The sequence below is a fragment of the Alexandromys fortis genome, unplaced genomic scaffold (genome assembly GCF_014885135.2).
Source record: "Alexandromys fortis isolate MF-2015 unplaced genomic scaffold, M_Fortis_MF-2015_v1.1 scaffold_33, whole genome shotgun sequence".
NCBI classification, from domain to species: Eukaryota; Metazoa; Chordata; class Mammalia; order Rodentia; family Cricetidae; genus Alexandromys; species Alexandromys fortis.
This window is the reverse complement of record NW_026067917.1, coordinates 10,864,118-10,886,471: the sequence shown is the minus strand read 5'-3', so window position 1 is coordinate 10,886,471 and position 22,354 is coordinate 10,864,118. Positions and strand designations below refer to the sequence as shown.

General features: G+C 37.7%; 1 protein-coding gene across 1 annotated transcript in view; it reads right to left on the bottom strand.

Annotated features, from left to right (window-relative positions):
• Positions 1-16,635, bottom strand: part of Lrp1b (LDL receptor related protein 1B) — a 1,445,827-nt gene extending 1,429,192 nt beyond the window's left edge. Inside the window, 2 exon segments of the mRNA XM_050139953.1 lie at positions 16,207-16,329; positions 16,419-16,635. Coding sequence (XP_049995910.1) covers positions 16,207-16,329; positions 16,419-16,635 — 340 coding nt within the window.
• Between the last annotated feature and the right edge of the window lie 5,719 nt (positions 16,636-22,354).

The window sequence follows — 22,354 nt, the reverse complement described above, 5'->3', positions numbered from 1 at the left end:
TCAGCCTCTGTGCCATAGTGCTTCCCCTCCTCCCCTGGGAACCAAGGACCTAACAGCTACACTCGCACGTACTCAGTTCCTGAACAATTACCCATATACGTATGCTTTGGTTCGGTCCCCTGGGAAACGGGGTCAAAATGACCTCTTACCTCATCTGATCTGGCAACAGCTCTCCAGTCAATTATTGGTAATAGCCCTTTCAAATAAGCCAATCAGTATAGTCAAAGAACAACCCCCCTTGCTTCTGTGGCCCCTTTAAAAGTAGACTGTACCCGCTATTCGAGGTCCCTCGGCTTCCTGAATGCTGGGGGACTTTGTCATGACAGAATTAATAAAATCCTCATGCTTTTGCATCGGCTATAGTGTGTGAGATGGTCTCTGGGGGCGACTCCTTCTCGGTGTTTGGACGCCAGAGTCCAACAGTGGCAGCATCACAATTCTCCAGGAAATAGATATCAGATAAAAATTTATAATTCAAAACCATTCAATTACTAGAATTATTTTATATAAAAGTTAATCCTGCCAAACATTCAACTTTACCCACTTTTTAATTATGAAAAATAAATCAAACTCTTCACAATGGATAATTGCTTTTGTTAAAAATATGTGAATGATTTGCTAAAAATCTGTTCTTCAATATTAGAGATTTTAAAGTCACTTATTTTAAGACACATTGTATTATTTATATTTGACTTATTATTACATGCTGTAATTAAGCTATAATTTAATGTAGCTCTTTAAGGTTTGGGACATTTTATCTGTTTCTCTATGTATAAATGGAATTAATTTGTCAGTTTATTCTAATTGCAGTTCACTTAGACTATCATTAAACCTGTTGATTTAGTAGCTTTGTTCTATGTATTATGCCATGAGTCTATTTGAAGGAAGCAAAAGCTGAGAAAAAAAAGAACAAATAAAATACTTATAAAGTAAAACTAACTGAAATTTAGTATGTGATTAGCAGGTGCTAGAATAAAAGAAACTAAAATAATTACCAGAGATACACATCCATTTGTATAGGCCTGACCATCTGTGTTTGATCAATTCATGGCATGTAAAGAGTTTCTGTAGTAGCATGTATTTGGAAGCCTAGCACTCTAAGGAGAAATAGGAAGGAGAGACAGAGAATCACTCAGAAGATATCTGTATAGCTAACTTGGTGTATACAATAGCAAAAATAAACAAAAGCCACCAGGAAGAGAGACTCTGCCTCTAGAACAATACAGAAAGTCAAGCACAAGCTTTCAAAAGATGTTCTCTTACCTACACACATGTGCCATGCTTAACATCAGGCCCACTGGAATAGTTAATAACAGGCCACATGTAATCACAAAGCAAAGACAAAAGGAATTAGAAAGACCTGTGTGATTAGAACAAGGTATGGATAATGCAGAAATTACATAACAAAAATATCATAAAAGTATGTATTTTAGATATTCTACTGAGTCTAATTAAAAGCCATCTGGTTGTTGCATTCTTTATCACCTTCTTTGGGATGAGGACTGTAGTCAGTATTGTAAGTAGGCTGCTTCCTAATCTACATACACCTTGACATTGGCCTGGCATCCAAAATGGAATTGAGCCTTTACAAACAGAAACCATCATGGAAGTCCAGGGCTGAGCCACAGAGCTACTGAGGCTCCCTGCATCTCTACAGAAATGGTCAGGGGAGAGCACTGACTCCAGGTGGCCCTGAGAGAGCTTATTACTACCTCAGCGTAGGTAAACCTCCTCTGCCAGAGCTGCTGTCATAAGTTCAAATTAAATAAAAATGTGATGGTCTTCTGCTATGAGACCTGGTAGAAACCTATTCAGATTGGGATGTTCTAATCATTGCCAAGTTCGATCTAAAGTCTTGGTAGAGTGTGAATTTGACCAGATGTATGGATTCCCTAAATTTCAACCCAGTTCTACATAATTGTAGATTAGTTGGATTATTAACCACCAAAGTCTTTCACTGGGATTGTGGGGGTGGAGATTTGACCCATAGCCCATATTAGCAAATAGAGAAGAATTCTACAAATCCAATCACATTTTAATACATATATAATGTATTTTCCATGTTGCACACTACCATCAAAATGAAGTCTTTTGACCAAATTAAATCATATATATAGCAGACCTCAGGAATAAATATTTAGAATTTTAGCCATCCTATTGCCAGCATGTAAAGAATTTTCCTGTTGGGAACTGGCCTATTCAAGAAGAGTCTGTAAGCTTTCTTTGTGAGATTCTTGAACGCTTCTTGTGAGATTCTTGAACAGAGTAGCCTTGTATAGTTATGGACCACAATCTGAAAAGTACATCTTGGGTTAAATATAAATTAGTATCTCTAGATCTTTCAAGAGACAAGTCAGTTACTTTTTATGTTACCAAAAAAAGAAAAGAAAATAACAAATAATTGATACACAGGCTTTCTGGAGACTGCCTCCGAGTCTAAACAGCCTGAAAGTATTGGAGAACTTAGCACTCAAGCCAGTTTTGAATAGCTACTGATTCCTTGTATTAGGATATCTTTCAGGAAACTAAGTGAGGTGAGGCCATTTATACTCAAGTTGTTTTTCCCTATTCTTAATCTTTTAGGCAATTGCAGAAAAAATATACCCACATTCCCACCTAGTAAACAGATCATTATTTAGTAAACAAATCATTGTTTAAACAAAAAAAAATGTGTGTGGTGTGTATGCACATCGGTCCTTAATGAAAGCTATAAGTCCTTGTCAACTGATTCAGTGCTGTTGGATTTATTGTGGTTCACATTAATTTTTTTTAATATTTATTTATTATTTATTATGTATACAATAGTCAATCTGTGTGTATGCTGAAGACCAGAAGAGGGCACCAGACCTTATTACAGATGGTTGTGAGCCACCATGTGGTTGCTGGGAATTGAACTCAGTACCTTTGGAAGAGCAGGCAATGCTCTTAACCACTCAGCCATCTCTCCAGCCACATTAATTTTAAACTTAGCAATTAATTAAGAATTATTATTTCAGGACTTTCAGGGGGCTTTTGTGACAAATTGTGCAAGGCAATCAGTAGAGGGGTTAGGATGAAAGGGATTAAAATTGAAAGGACGAAAGGAGGATAAAGGTCAAAAGAACATAAGTCCAGTTATAGGGCAGTATTCATCACACACACACAAACACATATGTATGTATGCACACACACATATATGGAGGGCAACCACTTAACAGATGTGTTATGACTTAAGCATCACCTGCAAATTCTGGAGGTTGACCATCTTTTAGTTCACAGAATCTGCCACAGTGGCATCAATCAACATATTATTCAAGAGAAGAAAACAGAAGCAATACAGTCTCTCTGGAAGAAGACTTTTCCAGAAACTGCAAGCTAGTCCTCAACTAGTGTGGGTGATCATGGACTGTACAGGACAAACTTATTCATAGGTTGATTTTCAGCAGAGGTCACTCTTGAGCATTTGAGAGTGTATCCTATGGCCTATCCAGATTCTGGATTCCTCGATCTTAGTGCTAATCTGCTTAATTTATTAATTCATTTTATTTGCAATGTAAAAATTCTTCAAATGCATAAATTTCCCAAATTAAAAACATGTTAATGGAAGTAAAAATATACTTTGAAATTATCAAAAAATAATTGAGTGGTAACTAGTGTTCTCTTTCTAGTCAAACTGAATCTTTTTAACAACACCCCTCACATGTTCAGAGCAAATAACTTACTTTTCTACACATCCACCAATGGAAACTAAGGAAACCAGGCAATTAGTAACTTGTTAAGGTTATCAAATCATTTAGCTTCATGGGTCTGTCTAACTCACTAAGCTTACATCCCAAGCAGATTCTAATGACTCTCTTTCTCACCAAAGATGGATGCCTGAAATATTGACAACCTTGACATTTTATATGTTTTAAACGTTCAGATAGCCTTCAGGGTGACCTCTTCCTTTGAAATATATTTGAAATATATTCAATCATTCCACTGGTGTTGTAACAGGAGCGGCGGGGCTGCGTCCCCAGCACCCCGGCCGCCTGCTAACTTATGCCTCGAAATAATTACATGGACAATGTATTCTTTTAAACACTGCTTGGACCATTAACTCTAGCCCTTACAGGCTAATTCTCATATCCCGATCAACCCATCTCTAATAATCTGTGTAGCATTAGTCTTCCCGGGAAAGATTCTAGCCTATGTCCATCCTGGGTCTGAGCTTCATGCGTCTGCCTCAGAGAGCAGAGCTATCGCATCTGCCCGGGAGAGGGGAGCACGGCGTCTGAGCTCACTTCCTCTTCCTCCCAGCATTCTGTTCTGTTTACTCCTCCCACCTATGTTTTAACCTATGAGGGCCAGCCAAGCAGTTTCTTTATTTTTTAACCAATGACCTTTCTCCATCACACTGGTGAACCAAAAAATAAATAAATTAATTAAATGAATAGATCCATAACGTTGACAGTAGTAAAATGACTATTGGATGGCACAATTCTGCTTCAGGTAGTCTTCTTACTCTTTTGGTGAACAAAATTTAACAACATATTTCTATAAATTAATCATTTGGGTTAGAATATAATTTCACTGCTCTCTAAATCTGTAAAGATGCATACTCAAGTTGATATACCTGTATACATGAACACATAAATATGTTTATATTTATATATATATATGCACACACAAATGTATATATACACAAATATATACACGTATGTGGGGTAGAGTGTGAGGTGTATTTGTCATATTCATCATATACAGTGATGGTGTATAAATATTTTCAGAGACAGGTGGCAAGGATCCACCATCCAAGTTCCCAGTCTTATAGTCAATATCAGTCACATATATTGTACACAGATACTCCTTTGTTTTCTGTTGGACTTCTGAACTACAGAACTGTGGGCTCATAGACACATGTCATTGTAAGCAGGGGCCATGTGCTTTGTTTTATAGCAACATAAAACTCAGCTGAAAATTCCTTTAAAACAATTGGCAGCCAGCCTTGTTAATACACAGACATTGATTTTATACACACATACAATGATATTAAGTATCATAACATATTATGCTATCCATGTCACATATGCATAATTATAAGCAAATCTTCTGATTAGAAAAAGTGGGAGCTCACAGACTCTGGACCAAACGCTAAGGAAACGGCATGGGACCAGTCTAGGACTTTTGCATCTGGGTAGCAGTTCTGTAGCCTGGTCCTTTGTGGATCCCCTTGCAGTGGGGCCAGAATCTGTCTCTGATGCATAATCTCACTCTTTAGAGCCTATTCCATATGGTGGGATGCCATGCCCAGCCTTGATGCAGAGGGTGGGAGCTTGTTTCTGTCTCAACTTGATATGCCATGCCTTGCTGACTCCCAAATGGAGGCAGAAGAGGAATGGATGGAGGCGTGGTTGAAGGGAAGTGGGCATGAGTGGGAGGAGAAAAGGGAAGGGAAACTGTGTGTGGTTGGTTTGTGAAACTAAATAAGGTAATTATTTTAAAAAGGGAATTAAGATCTTTCTCCCTCTGGCTGCTTCTAAATGACCTTCATCTTAATTTTTTTAAAGCTTCATATTATCTTATTTCTTACATCAGCACAAGATTTGTTTCAACAGCACTCCATCCATTTGCATTTACTGTCTATACATGAGCAGTAAAACATACACGTAACTGGATACAGTATTCCTCCAAATTTGTGAATGTGGAAAGCTAGCAGAGTTAACTCAATGTGACACAAGTCTGAATAGGAGTGTGGCCTCCACTGATAATCTCGATTTTCAGTTTGGATATCTCTGTAAGAGACCTTGGCTTCCTCTGCCTGGTGTGGAACACTTAGTACTATAGCAAAGTATTCAACCAGTTGATTCAATATCTCCAGAGACTGATTTCCCTACTGTCTTTCTTTATCTTCCATGAAAAAGGATGATGACTAGTGTCCCTGACAAGGTCATGGTAGTTCCTATCACACCTTCATACAAATTAGAAAAAGAACGTGTGTTCAAAATGGTGGTGGAAAGAGATGCAAAAGCAGGCTGTATGCAATAAACTGATGCCATATTCCTGACCAGAACATCTATACCTGATACTATGCTCAGCTGGATACCTAGATAAAAAAAAGAAATACTTCCGTTAGCATCATCATCTTTATCACAAACATCTTTTTTTTTTAATGTAAAAAGCAATTTAGGGTATCTATTGTGTGTGGCAGACGTTTGAGCTTGCTATAGGAGGCAGTAATTTTTCCCAAAATCCTCTTGGAAGAAACTGTCTCTTTTCAAGATTATAAATTCATATTTGAGCAAACTTAAGGTGAGATATATGGAGTCTTTCAGGGTCAGTTGGTTTCATCATCTGAGTAACAATTCACAATCACCTTCAAATCATGAGGATATTGAATTTTGCAAACTGCAGGAGAACTGAGGAGCATACTGCTTTGCAGAGGTTTTGGTCTCAATTCACTTTGCTCGCACACCTGACATATGTTAGCTCTTGTTTTTCTTAACATCACTGAGATCAAATGGCATTTTCAAGGTAGTTGCTATGGATGCTAACTAGTCTTTTGTGGTGGGGAAAAAGCAAATTACCTACATTGTCAGAATTTTAATAACAATGTTGTCATTTGCAAAACATTTGCAAAGGACAGTGTTTTCTAACTCTGTCCATGTTTTCTAACATGGTTCCATATTCCAGCATCCAGTAATTTTCACAATTAACATTAATAACTATATTAGCTCTCTGTCTTGACATCAGAGAGGAAAATGTTCTGTGCAGAAAAAACAACGGTTCATATGGATAAACAAAATGAGAAATGGCCTAACAGCATGGGCTTATACTCATATTATTACTGCTTTTATGTATTCAGAAGGCCTATGTCTCAGAGGAACCTTCAGCACTATTGACCCTCATTAAATAGCTGCCAGATGATGGGTTTCTAGTTTCATTAATTATATTTAGTTATTGTAATAAATGAATTTGGTATTTTATTTCTTATTTAAATGAAAATGTACAGCATGTTATTGAAATCAAATAATGTAAGTCTCTATTATGTACACATTTAAAAGAAAATGTAACATAATTCCAAAAAACCCATGTAGAAAAAAATAATGCTCCTTTTTATTATGGAATTGTGTGTTACTCTTTTGGTTAAGCAAACCCTCTACTCGGATTTAAATAATAATCTGTATAGATGGCAGCAGATTACTGTAAAGTATGAGCAGTGTTGTTGTCTCTTGCACAAACTCTCCTGAACTGTAGAATTACTCTTCTCATCAGCATGCCACTGACTTTGTTGTAACCTAATTAGCTCTTTAAATCAGGAAAAACCATTTCTGAGATGGTGGGCTTTAGGAACATCCCCTATCCCAACATGGAATTTAAAGGGATCCACTTTCACCCACTATTGTCAGATAATGTTTTGTATACTGTGGAGCTGTGTCTTTGCCAAAATACCTTTTGATGGTTAAATGAAGAACCAAATGGTCGATAGCTAGATGGGAGTGGATAGATAGGACTTCTGGATAGAGATAGGAACTCTTGGAGGAATCTGGGGCATGGAATGTGCCAGCATGACAGGGAGTAAATTGGAAGTAAAGTATGGAGGAGAGGTAACGAGTCACTTGGTAGAATATAGATTAAATTGATTGGTTAAGTTACAAAAGCTCGTTGGGAACAAGCTTAAGACTACTTGGTGCTAGGTAGAAAAGTCTGCCATAATGTGGGCCAATCAACTTTCCAGAGCTGCAGCAGATAAACACAACTCTCAGGAAGTGCCCATGGACTGAGACTTGTCTCTTTCAGAAAGGCAAATAGCAATTGCATCCCAGAACCAGTGGAGTAACCTGCTGGACCCATCCTTTATGGGCAGAGACAGCCATCAGTGCCATTTCCTGAGCAGAGCTGCCTGGTGGGTAGCCTGGCCCCCTGAGCCTTGGTTCACACAGCCAGAGAAGGCATGCAGAAAGCCAGGTCCATATAAAAAAAATAACCTCTGAACTAGAGTAATATGCTTGCAAATGCAATTTGTCCTGAAGAAAGAAAAGAAAATGGGTTTAAGAGCTGATGTGGGAAGTTCTTCTATATATGTGTTGCATTTATTGGTTAATGAATAAAGAAACTGCTTGGACCCTATTTTAGTGCAGAATATAACAAGGCAGAAATTCCAAGTAGAGATAAAATAAAAAAGAAGGCAGAGACGTGGAGAAGAAAAAAGAAGGCAGAGATATGGAAATACTATGTAGCCACTGAAGGAGAAAGATGCTTGCCAGAGCCTCCCAGAAACTTGCCAGTAAATACGAGCCTTATGGTAAATTATGAAATAGTGGAATTGGGTTAATTTAAGATATAAGAGCTAGCTAGCAAGATTCCTAAGTGATTAGCCAAACAGTGTTTTAATGAATACAATTTCTATGTGATTATTTCAGGTCTGGGTGGCTGGGATTGAACAAGCAGCCTCTACCTACAGACATCCATTGAAAAAAATAAATAGTTATAATAATAAAATGAAGTCTTTAAAGAGAGATAAGTAATATAAAAGGAGTAAGCTACATAGGGATGGGAAATGCACAGGGTGTCTGGATCCTGTATAGTACTATTAACTTTAAATTTTTAATTTCTAATGATCAAAAAGAACAGCTGCTAAGAAACATTAAATGATCATGGAAAGTGTTGAATTAAACCTTAGCCTATATATTTTAAAGATATTTTAACTTCAATATGAAAGTCAGGAAATGTGTTGTATTGGTAGGGGGGCAGGGGGTTATGCCTTTGTTTCCACAAGAAGCAAATGATAAAGATTCCATCAAAAGATATGATAATCCCTCTTCTTTGGGAACAGCTCTGAGAGTGGGTGAGACATAATAAGACTACAGAGTCCTTATGGCACTTATTACATATCATTCTTTCATATGGCATGGATTTGATGTGATGTATATTACAGTTTTGTTATACAGACAAAATGGAATTATCAAGTTGACAGATGGTTTTTACCTTTGAAACATAAAAAGAAAATCACCTTTAGCAGAATTGTACATACAACATATTCAGGGCCCGTGTTAATGCAGATATGTATATTACCTTTAAAAGTTTGTGTGATTTAGGAACAAAAGGATCAGATTCCTATGAAGAAAACAAGTAGCCCAGGTGATCCAATCTCTCAAAATTTTTTGTTGCAGTTTCTTGAAAACTGCATCCAGAAAAATGTCAAAGCACTTAGTTAAGCTGGTCCTGCCTCAAATACTGTTCCAGTCAAGACTGCACTTTCCCATCACACAGAGTCTGGACAACAAATGATACAGCTAGATCCCTCAGGATTTGACTGACCATTATCTCAAATTTCTCAGGGTCCCTTAAGGATGCTTTTGCAGAAGTAATTTTAAAAACATGACACCCATATTCGCAAGAGGTGGGGTAGGCAGTTTTGGGTCATTTGGTGGATTATATATGTTTGAGATCATTTAGGGGTTTGGTTACAAGTTATTATCTGTCATGGTCAGGGGAAAAATAACTAAACAAAAGAGGTTACATTCAGGGATATCTTTCTTAAAAGAAAATTGGGGCATATAAGAATGATAGGATAAAAAGGTAGGTTATTGATTCTTCTTTTTAACCATAAAGCAACTATTAGCCTCAAATGTTTTAAAGTGGCATAAATTTTCATATATCAATACAAATTTAGCATTATTTTCATAAGGTATTATGCCTAGTTTTTCTTTTGTGAATAATTTCTGCCATCTCCCAATCAGGAAAGCTAATGTTAGACAGTTTTTAAGGTAAAATATTCAGTTAAAAGTCCGTTTCATTGCATAGATCTGAAGAGAGCCAATGTAGCAATTAGCAGGCTGGTGATACCCTTACCCTAATGACTAGGCACCAAGTTTGTGTCTTAATATTAAGTTAGGGCGTGGAAGAAGTAGTGAGTGGAAAAGGAGAATGGAATCATCATTAGAAATACGCTCTTAGCACACAACATCCTATAGTGACACTTTACAAACATGTGTCATTTTAGAAGTAATTTTGAGTGAAGTCAATGTTTTTTTTTTTTTTTTTTTGCTCTGACTATAAGGAATAGAAGATCTTCAAGGACTAAATGTACTCATCCACAAAAAGTAAGAAGCCTTCGTCCCCAACCCACAATGCAGGATTAGTTGGGGTAAGTGATGGATTCACATGTTTCCAGGAAGTCTCCTAGCTCAGCCTCAGATTTGTCCCTGCAGTGCCTGCCAAGGCTTGTGTTTACAGTACATCATCCCTTAAGCCGTGAAGATTTGCACAACAGAGTCTCTAGAAAGCATGTGCTTTATTCTACCATTTTCTTTGCACACAGCAGAGTTTCATTCTTGAAGTTTTGGTTCTGGCTAAGGACAGCTAACCTTTTGGATTCTGGGACCAGCAATCTTGTATAAGAGGAGCCAAGAGCAGCAAATGGTGAGCTTTGGGGGCATTCTGGAACTGAAACTGCCTTGGGAGCTTGTAGGACACTCAGTCACCTCTGCCTCCAATTGACCTTTCTTGGTGTTGCAATGGCATGTTGAGAGACACTGTTATCTCACAGTGATACAGAGGAGAACTCTCACCCTGGTGCCCACGGTGCTAGGGAAATGAACTGACATTAGACAGGCCCCTTTAATTCACAGGACTTTCTCACCTTCCCATCACCCCTTCATATCAAACTCTTTAGTGGGTGTTTTTTATTATTAAAGAGGGGTCAATGCTTTTGGCCTTTCTACTGCTAAGCAGAGGAGCTTCCGAATAAAATGAACAAAACAGAAAGAATTGAAAGAGACATAAACTGTCCTCTTGGGTCTCATCTGCTTTCTCTTTAATCTGTAAGATCATTTCTGCTTCTCTGCCTAACGGAAAGCTTAGCTCTGAGCCTCCCATAGATGAGCTCATGGCAAAGTGACCTCTAAATCACGATTACTTAGGAACACGGACCACACTTTTATACGTATTAGTGTTCTTGTAGCCTATCTTCAGTGCCTTATTCTGCCATACATTTTAAAGGGCAGCATGTGTTTGCTAATAATGTCCCAGATGAATCCCATCATTTTATTCCTCTGACCAGCATCAGAGGAAGTTAGAAGGAAATTATCAAAAGGGTTTCTATGTTATACCACAGGAGAAAGTCCATTCATGAATATAAGAATTTGATTAACATCTCACTATCTAAAGAAAGTTAAATCCCACAACAACAGAAATACAATAGAAATGATGGTCACTTCATGCCGAGGCACATCTAACTCGATGACTAACAGACATTTTCATCTTTCAGAAGTGCTTCTGTTCCTAGGACCTGGGAGACTTGTTATTTTTACTACATTGTTCAATTAGATAAGATCACTGCCGAAGCCACATGAAACAGTTTTACTGAGATGACATTCCATGATCCTAAAATGATGTTACACTTTACAATTAGGTGGCCTGAGGGGTTTTCTTCAGAAATGATCCTTTCTTCACCTCAGTATTTTTTGGGGAAAGGGGGCATTTTCAAAGAAACCCAAGCTGTGCCTTTACTAATCAGCCTATGTGGATGGCTACAAGCAAAACCAAAAATTCAGCGTCCTGACTTTCATAATACCAGATAACAAGATATACACGGCATAACTTTAGCATCAATTAGTGATGCTTTACACGAATATACTTATAACATTGTATTTAACTCTGAATAAATAGTCTGCATAGTGTCTTGTTGAGCAATAGCTCAAAAAGGTACCTATTCCAGGAAAATTTCTACATCAAAGTTTTCCAAATATACGAGTGTCATAAATCTAGTTATAAAAACGGTTCCAAACTCAACTCAGATGACTTTATGTAATAGGTTATGCCTCTTCCCGGACACATCCCTAACTATAAAGCTTATTTTTTTCAATTATGTTTGAAGTAGACACAAAAGAGTGTGCCAGATGGGGAAGTAATGTCTTATCAAATGCTTTCAAGGAAAAGTGGCCCACAGTGTTCTTGGAACCAGGAAAACAGGTGGGGTGCAAGGTGGAGTAGAGACCTTGATAGTTAATATGCGGCTCTTGACTTTGAAGCAGATATTCTCATTTCTAGGAAGTAAAATATATTAGATGCAGAACAGCAAAGTCATTTATAAATAACTTGGATTTTGAGCCGGGCCTGCAACCACTATCAACATAGTAATACCATCTGATAGGCAGAAAGTGGGCAGAGGGGAAGCAAAGTATACCGTGGGACATGCGACCAGCGGGCTTTGCCACTCAACGTCTTTCCTTTTACCTTTATTACTACTACGGCATTTAGGGTCGTAATTTGACGGAATTGAGAATCAGTGGGAAGATGGGCCTCTGAACACAGCTGTGGAGATTACCTTTGAAGCATATATGTATGAATATATGAGGGTTTGTTTGCATGTATGCTAATCGGTCATGGGTGTGATGGTCACGAAGACCAGAGAAGGGTGTCAGATGCTCTGGGACTACAGGTAAAGATGTGATGATTGCAAGTTTCTATGTGATGCCGAGAAGTGAACCTGTGCCTTTTGCAAGAGTAGCAAGTGCTTTTAATTAAACCAGATAAAGTCTGTGGGGGAATTATCTTGATTATGGTTATTGAGAGGGGAAGATCTACAAAGAGTAGTTGGCACCAGTCCCTGACTGATACTCTGGACTGTATGGATGGGAGAAAGGAAATGGCTTTGGTGTAGGTATTTTATCAAATCAAGAGGAAAAAGAACTGAGGCAATTACCCCTACGTCACATCTCACCCAGAAAATAGCCTCTGCTGAGAATATTTGTTGCCCCATGACCCATATGATCAGTTCAAGCTCAGAAGTTCTGAGCAGAAACCTATCACGTTTAATTCCAAAAGAAGCTCTTCTTCCAACAGAGTGAGTGAACAGGCATTTGCCTGTTTTCTTTCCTTTTTTCTCTTCTTTGTGTCTGGAATGCAACTGTCAGTTAGAGAAGATGGAGCAGCCAGCCCGTGAAGGTGAGACTGACAACCGCAAGCCAAGCATGGCAGAACACAAAATCACGAAGCCCAGACCATCCTGGAATGATCAGATTAATTTAATGTTGCCCCCATTTTTGTAATGTTGTCCATCTTTGTAATATATTTTTTTACTTGGGAAAAGTAAGCTGCTAGGTAAACCACCAATTTTAGAGCATGTACTCTGATTCAGCCCTGGCAAACAGCTTTGCGAATGTAGAAGAAATGCAGAATTTGCAGACCGTGCTATGTTGCTTCAGGCTGGATCTACGCTCATACACAAGGCTATGCAATATTTACTTGCTTTGTGTGTCTGAACCACCCCCGTATCACCACAGTACCTCAGCATAAACAGACCTGCAAGCACAACTGTGGATCCGGCATGTTCCAGAAATTATAGTTTGACATTTATAGGGCAAAATGTAACTTGCTAACAAAATCTGATCTTTGGCTTATTTTATTCTTCTTTTCTTTTTGATTATTTTTAAGTACTTTTTTTTCGCACAGGGAAAGCTGGCAGATAGTTTAAACAAACAAACAAGCAAACATTAGATAGGATAATACACGGTGGTGACCCAGGAAGCCTCTAAAATGTAAGCAGTGACTATTGGAATCCTTGACACAAAAGCCTTACTTCCCCTACACAAGAACCAAAGAAAGTCAAGGCACAAATTGTCACAACTATCCAGGTTGCAAAATCTACATTCACTAAGGCCATTTTTGTACTCTACTACTTTGCTGACTAAGATGGCAATATAAACAAACTCTGGTCTATAGTCAAAGAACTCTTTAAGGGCTTTTCTGAACGTTAATAAAAGCAGTAGGGATGAAGGGCAAGCAGCAGAGTAAATACTTTCCTGGCTGAAAAAAGAAATGAGGTTATTTATGATAACTTCAGCTCCCCAGAAAGTATCACACACCAGCTGGAGTTGATTGTTGGAAAGGGAGACTCATTAAAGCATTGAGCAGAATAATTCTGGGAAGGAATTAAGATTTGAATATCTCCGAAGAGTGTGCCTTTCAGGACGACTTCCTCGCCACAGATGGTGCCAAGCCTGCATTTCACAAAGAAACCTTTCCCATGTTTACGTTCATCCTCGCTGCATGCTACAATTGACAACAGTGAGTTGAAAGCCACGAGTACAAAGCTGGAGACGTCTCCTGATTTCCCATTCTCCTCACCTCACAGGAACTAAAGGTGCTTCTAATCATTGTTTAGATACTTGAATACACATTTCAAATTACATACAAGAAGAACTTCATCTCCACAGTGAAGAATTTGTTCTCGTATCTGACAGAAATATTAAAAATACTTAAAATTCCCAAATATTAGTCAAGTCTTCCCAAAATGAAGTCCACCATGTGGCAAGTTGAACTCAGGCAAGCTTTTTAAGATAGTAGCTGGTAGTAATATTTAACTCCATCCAAATGGATATGAGAAAATATTCCCAAAGAAACCAAAGAGAGGAATAAATCAAATCATGGGTTCATTTAAACTCCCTTTATATCTTGGGTTTATTTAACTTTTTTTTTTTCCTCTGTGCATTTGTTTTTAAAGCATTTCAGTTATCAGGCTAATATCTTACTTTTATTCAGCAGTATCTGATTCCTGTTGGAATTTTTCACTTCAGAGATTCCATATTTCACCATAAATCCTCACTCATTCTTCTCCTTGTAAAGGCTAAGTAGATTTGTGGGAAAACACATTGCATCTTACAGTTTCATTTAAAGTTTGTACTTTATTATCTACTCACAGACAACAGCATGTCTCTGTGTGCATAAGGAATCAGTCTTCACAGCTTTCCATCCTGAGTGTGTTGATCTTTCACACTGAACGCTCACATTTATGGAGTTACAGTATTGTAAATTTATGTTATGGAGATTAGGGATAACTCATAGGAACTTCACAAGACACATTGGGAAGCCCTGTGTTAACTGTAAAAGTCTAGATTAAGAAATCCAAATTGGAAATGTCTATGTGGGGTCCTTCAATGCATGGTGTTATAAAATGAATGTTCCTTTATGGCTACTGTCTTCCCATTTATGTAATATTTTAAAGTTCATATGTGTTGTATCATAGGTGAGCAGTTTATTCATTTCTACTCACAAATAATACATTTGTAAGGATTAGCAGAGCTTTTAATTCATTATAGCATTCTTATTTTCTTATCTTAAATCTATCGCACCCAGGACCTCAATGAAAAATTTTATAATTATATGTAAAATTGGTAAAAATGAGAAATTTATTAAATACCTACAACCTCTCCCTGTGAAGATGGGTTTAAAGTAAAGACGAGCAACTCGCATATACACAATCACTTTCATCTATGCTGAAAAACTTTAATAGGACTTGGAAACACAATGATTATTAAAAAGCACTGATTTCATTTTTACTGGCAAGATTATAATAACTAATGCATTAGTTCTATTTGCAACATGAGTGAGAGCATAGTTAAAACCATGGCTTTGCCTTTTATGGTTTTATCACCACATTATCAGTCAACCGTAATATGTTTTTTTTTTTTCTTCACTTTGCCTTTACAGAAAGAACTGTATGATTGTCTCGGGGATAATATTGATATACTGGCAAATCTGGACACACAAGGACCACAGACTGAGGGTGTAAGTTCTAAAAATATTGATATCGAAATTAGTGTCTGGTTCACACACTGAGGAACAGATGAACATTCATAAAACTTTGTGTCATTCAGCAGTGATCATAGCATTAGTCACAGTTTTGGTATACTGACATGTCCAGTGTGGTAAAATTCTCAGAGGATTTCATGTAATAATGCTTCAACTGGGATTAGAACCCCCAGACACCAAGGGTGTCCCATTCTCCTTTTATAAAGGGTAAGACCCTCACTGATAAGATTATCTAATCATTGATAAGATTAGGTTCTAAAGAAATTATGTTCAGGAATCTGCAGAGATATAAAAATTAATGTAAGTAATGTGAAAGCTAGAGGTGAATTTCCTTAAAGATGCATCTTCTATACTTTCCTGCATCTCAAGGTACACGTGACTAGCAGGAGCAAGGTTCTGTGTTGCTAAGCAAGTAAGTTTCCCAGTATCAGCACAGTTACAGTAAGTTCCTTCAAACTCTACAACTGGGCTTCATCTCTCTTTCACACACTCAATTCTGAAGAAAATAGAAACAAAAGATTTCAGATCGGTCAGGTTATGCTTTTAAGGAAATAAAAATAGAACCAGCTAGAACAGCAGTGATCTGTGGAAGCAACTGACATTTGGTTTCACTTGGAAGCAAATCCAAAAGCAAAGAGCCTTTCTACTCACAGGTGGCTAAAGACTCATCGGATTCGTCAGGGCAGTCAGGGTCCCCGTCGCACAGCCAGCTCTGAGAGACACAAGTCACGTGGTCATGGCAGAGAAATTCACCAGGATCACACGACTGCTGATCTGCAAAGGAAAATGTTTGGAAAACAAGGATGAATGGTCAGACCATGAACCGAAGAGCTTACAGAGTATACGGCATTTAGCATCAGTACCCTGAGCCTTGCTGCTCAGGAGCAAAGCTACAGCAAACATTTCTTCCAACTTTAGTTGTTCAGCTCGAGCACATTGCTTTGGCAGGCTTGACTCCATTGTAGATGCACACAGTCTGTTCTGAAAAGAGTTAAGAATTCTGTTTGTGTTTATGACTGCGGGCCTTATCACATCAAATATGGTGCACAAATGTTCCAGCCCGTGAGCTTGAGAGGCCATGCTGCATCAAAACAACAGCTAAATGACTAGAATTTCAGCTTTATCATCACCCCAAACAGGGAAAAACTTGATAGTCATTTAATATTGAAATTGAATGTCATTTTTCTTAACTATCTATTTTAATATGATGCCCCACGTCTTTATGAATGAGATATCTGTATTATAGACTGATGTCCTACTTTGAAACCCGAAAGACAAAAGGGCTGCTTTTCCTTCTGGATAGTAAAACTTCCATCATGCTTCTTTTGACATGGCTTCTGGAGTTGTTTGCACGTACAAAATTTGCTATTTTGCTTTTAATGTTTTTAATATTGGGTTTGCCAATTTCTCCTAAGGTGCTAATGAATTCAGTGGATATTGATTTTCCTTGCTATATTTACTCCTAGTTTATGGTTCTACCTGAAAATATTTTCACATGCGTGAATTAGGAATGTTTCCTAGAAATGATGGCTAGTGACTGCAGTTAAAATAACAGTCGTTCTTGGTCATTCTCATTGGTACTTTTGTCCCTTAGCAATATACAAAACCCTGGCTCGTCTTGCACCCAGTGTTATCTTAGATCCCGCGTCTTTCCTTTTCTCACATTTCATTTCCTTCTTTCTCCAAGTATAACTATCAATAAATTTATTACTAACAGATATAAGCACACAGCCTTTAATGTCCAAATGCTGGTAAATTTTATTTTTTTTTCCTTTCTCATACATTAGATAGTGTCTGAGAAGTAATGCAATACCCTGTCATGCTTACCCAGTTCATCACCAGTACCTACCTCACCATCATCACATGACTTAGCATTGATTTACTTGGATACATTATTAGTTGGCCAGAGGCTTTATGCTTCATATTCAAAGATGTAAAACCCATTTTTTTCCTGAAAAGATCTGATAATATATGTGTCTGCTCGGAAGTTTTAGACTTAATATATGACAATGCTACAAAAGAAATAAAAGTACCAAGGTATTTGGGCGCTAACAGCATACAGTTTAGGGGTAGAAAAGGAACTGGCTTAAGGTTTCTGTTGCTGCAACGAAACACCATGACCTAAAAGCAACTTGGGAAGGAAAAGGTTTATTTGGTTTATACTTCTACATCATAGTCTCTCATTGAAGGAGTCCAGGACAAGAAGTCAAACAGAGAAAGGAAACTGAAGGCAGGAGCTGAAGCACAGTCCTTGAGGAAATGCTTGTTCCTCAGTGCTTGCTCAGTCAGCTTTCTTATAGAACCCAAAACCACCAGCCCATAGATGAACCTACCCATAATGAGCTGGTCGTTCCCTGATCAATCACTAATTAAGTAGATGCCTTACATGTTTGCATATAACCCAATCTTATGGTACATTTTTTTTTTCAGTTGAGATTCCCTCCTCTCAGAAGACTGTATCAGGTTGACATAAAGCCAGCCAGCACAGGCACCTCATGTCTATAAGGCCATGTGTTTGTTCTCCAGCATCATGCACCATATATATATATATGTATATATATATATATATATACATATGCATATAACATTCTCTCCACAAGAGCCAGTATGACCCAGCTCCTCCACTGACCAATGCTTCGGAGATGCTCTGCTCCAATTCTCCAAATGACTGTTCATGCTCCTCCATACTTCTTTATGCTTATATATATATGCAGGAAGGCAGACAAAAAAAACAGACAGATTGTTCCAACACACACACATGCACATAGATTGAAAGATAAAATTTAAGCATTTCTTACTAGGAGGGCATGCGCTGGGTAAATGGCCAATAGGGCATTCTAATAGAGTTGAAGTGAATACAGATTAAATTGCATTCAAATTAGACTTGCATTTTTTCACTCAATAATAGTATATGGTACTTATAAATCTGACCACATGTTTCAGTGTAAGACTTAGATTCGGTTTTAGGCAGTCACGTAATATTTAGAGTTCATTTAGGAAAAATATGGGATGAATTTCAAAGTAATTTTCTTATATATGGTTTGAGGGCCTGTCCCTACTCTGTTACCTTCAGGTGACAGATATTCTCCTTTACTTTGAGAGGTCAAACTGCAAACAATTGTCATAAGGAGAAGGATAGGAGCTCAGTACCCACGGAAAGGTTTTATCTATTTGTGCAGCCTATGACTAAGTCCACATTAGTCACTTCTTGTATCGTAAGCATAAAGAAATATGGAGGAGCATGAACAGTCATTTGGAGAATTGGAGCAGAGCATCTCTGAAGCATTGGTCAGTGGAGGAGCTGGGTCACACTGGCTCTTGTGGAGAGAATGTTAGAACCACAGGAATCATCCAACAAAGATTAATCATACATAGGCCTTGTATCTTTCTGTTCAGAGACGTGCACTTTCTGTTCAGAGAATTGGCCAGGATGATGGAGCAAAACATAGTGGGAACTTAAAAAATTAATCTTCTGAAATCATAAGTTTAAGAGTTAAGGATTTATGGCTATTGCAAATGCTTTATAGAATTTCATGTATATAAACTTGGAAACTGATGTCTGGATCAAGTCTGTTTGTTATTATTTTGTTTTCTCTCTCTTCTTTCTTTCTTTTTGTTCGTTTATCAATACAGTGATTTTCTATATAGCTTTTTCTGTTCTGAATCTCACTCTGTACACAAAACTATCCTTGAACTCAGAGGTCTGTGTTCCTCTGCTTCCCAAGTGCTGCGATTAAAGGCATGTGCCTCCAGGCCTGGTTAGAGGGATAGTGCCTTAAAAATCAAGGCAAGTCATAAAGTTAGAAAAATAAAAAGTGCCTAGACTCACAGAAGTCTGTCTTTCATAGACAGTAAATAATTAATAATGCAAACATATACATCTAAAGCATTTTTATCTCTGCCCAAATTTTGTTGTTGTTGTTGTAACAAAACACTGACCAAAACCAACTTGGGAAGGAAAGGGTTTATTTGGCTTATAGTTTGCAGTACATTATTGAGGGAAGCCATTGAAGAAACTCAAATCCTGGAGACAAGAACTGTTGGGAATCTCCATCTCAGGACCTATTCCAAACCCCACCCTCAGAAAACCTGTCCAGTGATGGCTCCTCCCCTGTGGCTGTTGAAGACCATGCCTACAGGGTGTTTAAGAGCCAAACCCTAGACCCACAGCATGGTCTCTTCTGCTTTCTTCCCCCAAGAATCACCCAGGGGTGCTTGCTCATTAAACCTGAATTTTTTATTCAGCCTCATTTGACTTACTGCATCATTGGGGAAACCCAGTATTGGGGTATGGAAAACATTCAAGAACTGAAGCAGAATTCATCGAGGAATACGCTTACAAGCTAGCAACCATGCTCACATTTTTCTACCACTATTTAAAATGTCTGGCCCAATGGCTTAGGGATGGTTCTGACCACAGTATGCTGGACCCTCTTGCATCAAGTAACCATCAAGAAAATGCCTCTAAAGACATGCTCACAGGTCAGTCTGATGGAAACAATTCTACAGTCGAGGTTTTCTCTTCCCACAAGACTACATGTCAAGCTGACAAAGTTAACTATGATAGTTATCATATCTTAATTTTGTCTAGGCATTATTGGGAAATGAAAACAAAATTACAAACAACTAAAACTTTGGTTTACCAAACATTGTTCGTTTCAATTGTGTGTGTGTGTGTGTGTGTGTGTATGTGTATGTTTATGAGGATAGAACAAAACAAGAAAATGAGTTGACTGTCTTTACAAGATGTAAGTTCTTTAGAAAACAGAATGGAGAGGTGGGGGCAGTGAAGAATAGTTTTAAGGAAGGTATGGAGGTGATGCGACAGATAAGACCAGAACTATTTAAGGCTGATCTTGGCATTCTCTTGAATAAAAGGCAATGTGTTAAAGATGATAGTCTAAGGAAAAGGGAGTAAATGAATTGAAGGAGCGATGAGGTCAGGGTGATGAAGAAAAATATAAAGTAAAAAGAGTCAAAATGAAACGGTAAAGGATGGGGGAGACAAATGAAATTTGTTCATTTTACCTAAAACAACAACAGACACTATGTGAGACTGGTAGACAGGTCAGAACAGAATTTTCTAAGGACTCTCTGGCGGCTGGCGTGCAACTGAACTCTGCAAAGTGAGAGGAGGCATGGGAAGATCTGTGAGGTGGCTGGATGGTTACAGACATGGATAAAAAACAGCACTTGAACACTATAGTTTACGAAGAACTGAAATACAACATCATATCCACTGTTTCATTAAATATCAGAATCTTGATTGAAATTGTGAGTCGAAAATGTTAGACACATCAATCATTTTCAAAATATATCCATAGTCTGGTATACTTGGGAGACATCCAAGGAGGAATGTACATGAACGGCAAAATATTTAAGTCTGAAATTCAGAGGAATGATCAAAACTTGAAACCAAACAAGCTGGAACTGCGGGAAGATGTTGTTACGGGAGGCAATGTGTGTGAAGATGAAGGGAGGAGAGACTTCAGAGTGACGAGGAGCACTAGATTTTCTCTCAAAGTAGCTGAGATTAGAGAAGAAGTCAAGCACCGAGGCAAAAAAGCCTTCTGTGACCTCCCCAAGCGCACATCAGCATGGATGTGTACACATGCATGGAACATACACACTAATACACACAATTGATATAGTGTAAGACAATACATTTATTTTGGTGTGGTTTGACGGACAGTTTTATATCTTTAGGAAATGACATTTAAAAGTTTATTATAACACATCTGCTTATTTTTCAGTCACATAATTCAAGTTCTGTTGTAGAAACACTGAACATAACCTTAAGATATTTTTCAATATTTTGAAGCAAGCATTTAAAAATACATCTCCTTATTTCACTTCTTTTAATCAGAAACACACCATACCATATGGTTGTGAGCTTTCCACTCATCCCATTTAATGCCTCAGCCCACACTTGTGAGACAGTCAGACAGATCTTTGTAAAGTATCCTCTCTATTGTAGAAAACACAATGTCTTTCATTGTAATTAAAACAAGAGGCTTATGTGGATGCGAGGGCTGCTCACTTACATCCCAAAGGGAAAAGCCAGCAGTCAGCACGTGTGCATCCCTTAGAACAGGTCTGCATTCAAATGTGGAAATTCAAGGAAGGCTGGTCTTACACAGAATGTGAATTCATTGTGTTCTTAGTAAGAGCTTGATATGATAATGCTTGTGCTTATATAAAAACATGCATTTTTAAAATTGTATTGCAATTTCTGTTCTTTGAAAAACTTTAGTAATGGAGAGATTATTATAAGTTAATTGCCATAACAGTAGGTAATTTATATTTTATTATCAGATTTTTTAAATTGGGGCTCTCACCTCAATCAAAAATATTTTTATCTAGCAATTCAATGCAGACTTTTAAGTATCCTACATCCTTGACTAATTTGTCATATCAATTTGCAATAATCTCACGCAATTGCCCTTACAATTACTGTTTTACACTATTGAGAATGTTATTTTTAGCAAGGTGTTATAGAGAAATTTAGAGCCAATGTGAGTTGCCAACTATGATAGTAAATTTTGAAGTCTAGGGTATAGAGAGGACATACAAATGTATTCAACAGCTGATATCCAGGTACACAGGAAAGTATGCTTAAAGGGGGTAACTAAGTTAAAGAACCGAAACATCCTTTGGATAACACAGTGTTAAACAGGTGTTATGGCTATTCAGAATTTAGTTAAAAATTACTGATTCTCTTTACACCTCACTGATAACATAAACATGGGATTGTTAACACCATTCATATGAAAACACACATCCATCGTTTCTAAAATGA